General features: G+C 39.3%; 1 protein-coding gene across 1 annotated transcript; it reads right to left on the bottom strand.

Annotated features, from left to right (window-relative positions):
- Positions 1 to 1,119: 1,119 nt before the first annotated feature.
- LOC115482812 (tetratricopeptide repeat protein 12-like) lies at positions 1,120 to 2,097 on the bottom strand. The gene is made up of 4 exons (XM_030222976.1): positions 1,905 to 2,097; positions 1,610 to 1,840; positions 1,429 to 1,551; positions 1,120 to 1,371 (listed from the first exon to the last, which is right to left on the bottom strand). The coding sequence occupies exons 1-4, from the start codon at positions 2,012 to 2,014 to the stop codon at positions 1,155 to 1,157; spliced, it is 681 nt and encodes a 226-aa protein (XP_030078836.1). The 5' UTR covers positions 2,015 to 2,097; the 3' UTR covers positions 1,120 to 1,154.
- Between the last annotated feature and the right edge of the window lie 5,180 nt (positions 2,098 to 7,277).

Genomic DNA, 7,277 nt, shown 5'->3' with positions numbered 1-7,277 from the left:
TTATACCCAAAGCATTTGAACTGCATTTCATTATGGCACACAACTGCCTGGGTTAGCCAAGGCAAATGCAAATGCAAATGGTGTTGGTGCCATATTGAGAACTCTGCCGCTGCCACCTAACCACCCAGCTGCATGCCTCACTTCACCCAACCACAGCAGTCTTTTGTGGGGAAGCGTGCTCCAAACGAAGCGTATAAGTGGCCCTTATCGTGCCTGCCATTGGAGTTGAAGCAGGCAGCCTTCCTGGGCGTTCTGGGCATCGGAGTTACCAAAGCCAGCAGCAGTCGGGGAGCTGCGGACAGCAAGGCATGGTAGCTGCCTGTATTGTCGAGTGCGTGTGCGAGTGTGAGTGTATTGTATTGGCAAATATTCTCATGACAATAGGAATTTTTATTGAATTTATGCAAAAATTGCAAATTTCATTTGCCCCACAGTTGTTCCAGTTGTTGTTGTTATTATTCTTTATATTTTTTTTAGCTTGCGAAGTTTGCGTTGTTTATTAAACTTTGAAAAAAGTAGTAATGTTAGATTCAGTATGGCAATGGCAGCTAAACACAAATTTATAAATTTCATATATCAGAGCTAAGCTAAATAAAAACTCAGATTTAATGCTCAAGTAATCTTTAAGGTATTCTACGAATCTATTAGTCTATATTTAAGGCAGCTCCCATAATTGATGATCTAGATCGCAGCATACATAGGTCGAGCAGAAGAATATAACATCTAGCTAGCTAAATAATATTGTTGCTTTAAATAGTGTATATATAGGGACTGATATGAAGGAAGACATTGCTAAATAAAATTCTGCATTGAACTCTTGTCGACCCGTGTAAGCTTGCCAACTGGAACCACCTATAGTTCTCCTTCGAAATGCTTCCAAATGTTGTCTATAAGCTCTATTGAACAAAACCAGATATGAACAATGAGAGCTTCTATTTTGCATAAATGGAAAAAGCGAGTTTATTTACCTTTTATATCATTCATATATTGCTCAAATAATATTCATATGTTATTGTAGATGATGATTTACTAGATAACAATTTGGCTTGGAAGGTAACCCTTAAGTTAATCATATTTCGTATACAAATAAATGCTCACATAAAAATATTTTTTTTTGTTATTTCCATTCAGTATAAATCAAGCAATCTGATTAATCAGAATTCCGACCTCATTTTTTCTAAAAACACATCAACAAAATTCACGTGTTCCCTGTTGAACCGGCGTGCATTATCGGCGCACTCCTTATAGCCAGCATCGTTGTTCAAGCGCTTAAGGGTGCCGGCTTTATAGAGCCAGGCCCGCATGTTACGCTTATCCAAGTGGTATAGAATGTAGTCCAAGTCAAATATGGCCCGTTTGTACTCACGTTTCCTACAATGATTTGACAACCATTAAGCTTTGATTTAGCTTGGAATTTACAGCACTCACTTGATGAAGCATAGAGCGCGATTCAGATAGAGGACTGTGGTATCGGGTATATACTGCAGACCTTTGCTGTACATTTCAATAGCTTTGTCGTAGTTAGGCTTTCTAAACTCCACATTTCCCAGTCTGCGGGTGGGAAGGAGTGAGGAAGTTGTCCTTCAAAATAGGAGTTAAGGAGAACTACCTGCGATAATTGGTTGCCACGCGTATACGCTCCATACGAGCCTCATCACGTTGCTTCGGAGTGACGTCGATTTGACGCATAAAAGTCATCTGGTTGAGATTAGCCCTGACGTTGATTTTCTTGCTGCTTAGCTTCGGCTTTGCAAACGGTGGACAACGATTCATGACCAAAAAGTTTGTATCCGTGACATCCGCACTCAACTCAACTTCGTCCTTTTCCTCCTTCTTCTGCCTTTTACATAGCATACGATCAACGCTAGGAACTTATCAATCAACTTTCGGTTTAACGAACTTACTCCATTTTGTTAGCCTTAGCGCTATCATCTAAGAACTTGTAAAGATCATCCACCTTAGAGGGCTTTAGTAAAAAGCCCTCGTTGAATTCAGCGTGTTGTGTCGAAGACATTTTGGTTAGTTATGATATGTGACTGTTGGTTGAACTTGTTTGCTTGATTCAATTTGTTCTACTGACTGGGATGGCAGCTCCAACTTTAACTCCATCAATTGCCAACGCACAGCCAACTTAGCTAATCTACCGAACAGTAATAATCATTTGCTACAGCTGTGCAAATGCAGCTGCATTTCCTGTTGCACCACCACCAGCCACCCTCCGACTGGGCAGCAAATTAGCCCCGGCTAGCAGCTGGCTCGTTAGCCAGCATGTGGTTTTAAGGATTAACTCAATTAAAATTTTGTGGCATTAAAATTGTCTTGCAAAAACGAGCGAAAAAGTGACAAAGCGTGGAGCAAGGCAGATGGAGATAGAGAGCCGAAGAGAGAGCCAGAGTGAGAGGGCGAGAGAGAGAGGGGCTGACTGCAAAAATAGTGTGAAAACCACGTGTATTGCTCTCTCCTGGTCTAACACATCTTTATTTGCGCCTGAAATTATTTAATTGAGTTTGTTTGAAAATTTCTTTTAAATTAAGAAAGTTTCTGCACGTGACTCTTTTGTGGGTTGTCGCAACTTTTAATTTTTTTTTATTTTTTGTTGACTTTTGGGGCATGTTGGTGCAGCTGCGGCTGCGTCTGCTGCTGCTGTTCCACGGTGTAGCGCACGTGCTGCAAAATGTTAAAGTTTGAGGCAATCAAAGGGAACATAATCAGCTAAATCACGCATACGCCAGGGGGTACATCTGCCAAGTATTTGGAGATACAAATGAAAGATTAAGCAGCACAAAGAAAATTGGGAATAAAGTTTTAATTATGACTTATGATGGGAAAGATTGTAAATAAATTATAGAATGATTTAATTGGTTAAAGGTGGTTTCTGTTGGCTACAGACTTAGAGTCAATAGTTTTCCTGGTTATTGCAATACCTCTGTGAGGGGATGGCAAGTGAAAGAACACTTCTTAATAATCAGGATCAGTAGTAAAAGAAGCGTCGATAAAAAGATGCTTCTCTCTGCCAGCGAACATACAGTGTTCATTCTAGTGCAGACTGAACATATAGGGTAAATCGATAAGATCAGACTTTTATATTATGATATAATCTGTGTGACTCCTACTTCACTTAAGGACTTTAAGTCATATTTCTGAAAACATATTATATTAAAGGTCTTTGTAGTTGCTTGCAGTACTTATATATATATATATATATATATATATATATATATATATATATATATATATATATATATATATATATTTGTATTCATACATATATATAGCTATAATATATGTATACATATACAGATATCGACAAACACTCTCTACATTTTGGGAAAATTTTGCTCACGTCTCGTAGCACTCGGTCATCAATATTTGTTAGTGTTCGCTGAAAGTAGATCTTGTAACGCCTACTGGTTGGCACTCTGCCCACTGACTGCTGGCTGGTCATTGGCACAGAGACCCGCTGTGTGGCATGCAACACGTTGGCTGTGCTGCAGGCGGGCGAAATATGGGACAGCAAAAGCGTAAAATACTTGCAGGCGCTGCGCCTGTCATGCCGGACATTGATGACTGCATTGACAAGTTGCCCCACCCGACGACATGCGCCTGTCTCCAGAGAAATGTGTCAAGCGCGGCAACTTGTGCTGCATAAGCAAGTAGTTCACGCGTGCCTGCCCCACAGTGCGGGCAGTGGCAGCCAACGGACAACAACTACTTGCTTAACATTGAGAACATGAACACCCCTAGCTATAAGCACATCTGGTCTTGGTCTCTTCGCCAGTGTAGCTAGCTTTCGCGCCGTTGCCTGTGTCACATTCCAGCCCCTTTAGCATCATTGTATGCGTCGTTTGTGCCTTTGTCACCTTTTGCTTCAGCGTTTTTTTTTTTCGTTTACCTCTTCATGTTGACAAAATGCGTCAATGTTTATTCAATTTGTTGCAATGCCTGAAACTCGCTAGAGTAAAGGGCGTCAGCTAGTTGTAGGTTTAAGCGAAGGCTTTTTACTCGGATTTCCACCATTTTGAACAAAAATAAAAGAAATAAAGCACCAAAACGAATTTTGAATGCTCTTTCAGGCAAGAGGCACAGCAGTGGAGCTGTATTAATGCTGATATAAAGGTAGCCCATAGATAGATATTAATTATCCAAGGAAAAGTTTTGTGTTTATATTTCAATCTATCTATAGCTATTTTAAAGACTTTTTCTATTGTAGGTATATAGAAGGTATACTGAAGCTCAACTCCTCGTTCAGGGCAGGGAATACGAAAAATTGGTGCCTGGCACTACCAAGGTGTGTTGCGTTCCTGTTGCTAAAGTGAAAGACAAGCAAAAGATTATACCAGGCCCAGCCGCTGGGCATGCTTTGTAATGGAACAAGAGTCAAGCTGAGACTGATGAAGATGAAGTCGAAAGTGGAGTCTGAGTTGCAGTTGGTTGGAGTTGGAGTTGGACTTGGAGTTGGCGCCTGGGCCTGTCAGCGCACTCCTACAATAACCTTAAGAAGCGGGTAACGGAGAAATAAATTGCATAAACCTGGATGCAGGCAACAAACCAAAAAGATAGCATGTTTAAAATGTTGCGCTTGGCCCAGGCTTTGATTGAGTTTTGGCCTCTTCGCCAGTGCAGCCAGCCTTCGCGCCGTTGCCTGTGACAATTTAGCAACATTGTTTGTATGCGTTTTTTGTGCCGTTGGCCGCCATTCTGTTTGCGAATTCTCTTTTCATACTGTCGCCTTTTGCTTCAGCGTTATTTCACCGTTTACCTCTCATGCGTCAATGTGTGTCTTTAGTGTGTGTTGAGAGCACAAAGTGGCGATATGAAAAGTGGAAATCTGTTGAAATTTGCTCAAGCCAAAGGCATTTGTTCGGCTGACTTACTGTCAAACGGTTGCAAATTCGCTTTTTTAGCTTCTACGACTAAAAACTAAAGCACCAAAAACACGGAGAGACTAAGCCATATGCATGGCTTACACTTGGCTTGCAATGCTTTTATAAGAGAACTATATACATATAACTTATCAGAGTTCCAATAAAATCAAGATTTAATTCAAATATGGAAGGATAGAGCAACTATTTCAAGCTAGGAATTCCAATTCAAAAACCTGATAGCAAATCATGTTTTCTATATAAAGGCTTTATGAATTTATTTATTCAAGAAATCAAAAATAAAATCAATGTTCTTTATGATATATATGCAATCACACATTTTTCTCCACAATCGCTAAGTGATTGCTACAAAAAATAATTATAGCCACAGCAGGCTCAAATGTATTTTATTATTTATACAATCAGATCAGATTATAATCAAAATGAAAATACGAAATAAGAATTACCCAAGCAACCAGCGAATTTATTTACAACAGTGATTAAATCAAACGAACAACAAAATAAGCGCATTAATAACAAATTTTAATAAGCAACTTATGAAATCTCTTGAAAAACAATGTAATAACAAATCCGCAAAGCAAAGGCGTATGCAAATTTATTTTAAATTCAAAAGAATAAGCCACGCACAAGAAAATTGTGTTGGTGGCTTGGTAAACTTATTGCGCATACGCCGCGTGTGTTGCCCACAAGGAACAAATTGCAAAATAAAATCAAGTACGCACACATATATATAAATATGTGAACTAACCAAATTAAATGTTAAATTAAAAAGCGCAGATCAAAAGGATTTGTAAGCTACGCAATTTATATTAAATTTGTAGGCGAATATACATGTACATATATATATATATATATATGTATGCATATATACATATACATGTACATATATATATATATATATATATATATGCATATATACATATATGTGCCGGGCTACAGCTATATTGTGTTTGGGGGCAGAGCTTCTTATTTGGTGCCACAGAATTTGCATTTCATATTTGCATGTTGAGCGCAGAATGAAGAGTTTCTGATCAAACAGGACCAAACAGGATGCGACAGGATAAGCATATTAGTATGCAAGGCATATTAAGGATAGCTGCAGTCCGTTCCGTAGAACCAAAAACCAATAATGCGCATATTAGACTTGATGATGATAGGGATGACAATGACACACCACCCCAGCACGGCTGGCCACCACTGTAGGCTCTTTGACTGTTCCGAGAATAGTTTGCAAACACACACACACACACACACACACAGAGGAGTTGCAAAAATTCGTGTTATCCTGTCCATTGTTTCTTTCGAATTGTCCGCACTGCAAATGCATTTTCCCCTTTCTGTGCAGCGCACTCGCTACACAGTTATAGCTGTGTTGCATGTTGATGCCACAACTGATGCCGCATCCCGTTGCCACGTTATGGGCGAGGCGAGCACTTCGTCTAAGCCAAAACGTGCACAGTCTCTGGCAATCAACTTTAATAACATCACAGAATGTCAATAAATCCACAAAATGGCTGATCCCCATTCTCCTTGCCAGCTCTTTTTGTTCCTCATCTGGTTGCTGTTGTTGTGGCCGCCAGCCCTTTCGAGAGTGGACATGATGATGATGATTATGATGCTATATCCCCTCTGGTCGTTGCTGATGTTCAGCAAGAGTATCATTAACAAAAGGAACTGCGTGCTGAAGCTGGTCAACTGTCGAGCTGGACAGTGGTCATGGCTTTGCCACAAATAGAAGCAAGCAACTTGAGCTGTTTGGTGCAGTCCAGGGCCATGATCCTGTATTCGGCTACCCTGCCAGCTCCAGCTCCGGCTCCTTTCCTATTGCTGCTCTCCCCTTTTGCCTGTGTCGACAGCAATGGATGAGTTTAAAACTTCCTTTAGTTGCCAAATAGCTGAAGTTTTGCGCCATCTAAATTTTAGCATTAAATTTACCTATTAATTGAGAATTCCACAAGTCATATTGAAATGTTATGCAATTTGAGCTATTTTCTAATTGAGATATTTACGTGAAAAAATACAAAGAAAATTGCAGCAAAGGATTTTCATTCATTTGAAAATTTAATAAAATATTTCTTTGCCGAAATTTACTTCACTTAAATTTAATTGGTTAAAAAGTATTGAAGCATTCAATACAACATATACACACTTTATAATGTTTATATTTAATGCTAAATTTAATAACAATTCAAAATGCAGCAGAATAAACAATAGCCCCCCACACACACAAACACACACAAGCACACATACACACCATGAAAAGGATAAATATCATAAATCTGTTCGTGCAATTGATTGTCGATTAATAGTGAAGAAATATTCATTTCATGTTTATCATTTAGGCCCAATTTATGGATTGAATTTAATAATTGAGCAGAGCTTACTGCACGGGGA

The sequence above is a fragment of the Drosophila hydei genome, unplaced genomic scaffold (genome assembly GCF_003285905.1).
Source record: "Drosophila hydei strain 15085-1641.00,03,60 unplaced genomic scaffold, DhydRS2 tig00000065-arrow-arrow-pilon, whole genome shotgun sequence".
NCBI classification, from domain to species: domain Eukaryota; kingdom Metazoa; phylum Arthropoda; class Insecta; order Diptera; family Drosophilidae; genus Drosophila; species Drosophila hydei.
Note: the sequence above shows the minus strand (reverse complement) of the source record. Positions and strands in the feature narration are given on the sequence as shown.

What these genes read in the sequence shown, in the direction of transcription:
- LOC115482812 (XM_030222976.1), bottom strand. Translation starts at nt 2,014, where the DNA reads ATGTCTTCGACACAACACGCTGAATTCAACGAGGGCTTTTTACTAAAG. An exon ending in GCTAAGGCTAACAAAATGGA is followed by an intron (nt 1,841 to 1,904) that starts GTAAGTTCGTTA and finishes GCTATGTAAAAG; the next exon opens with GCAGAAGAAGGAGGAAAAGG. An exon ending in GTGGCAACCAATTATCGCAG is followed by an intron (nt 1,552 to 1,609) that starts GTAGTTCTCCTT and finishes TCCCACCCGCAG; the next exon opens with ACTGGGAAATGTGGAGTTTA.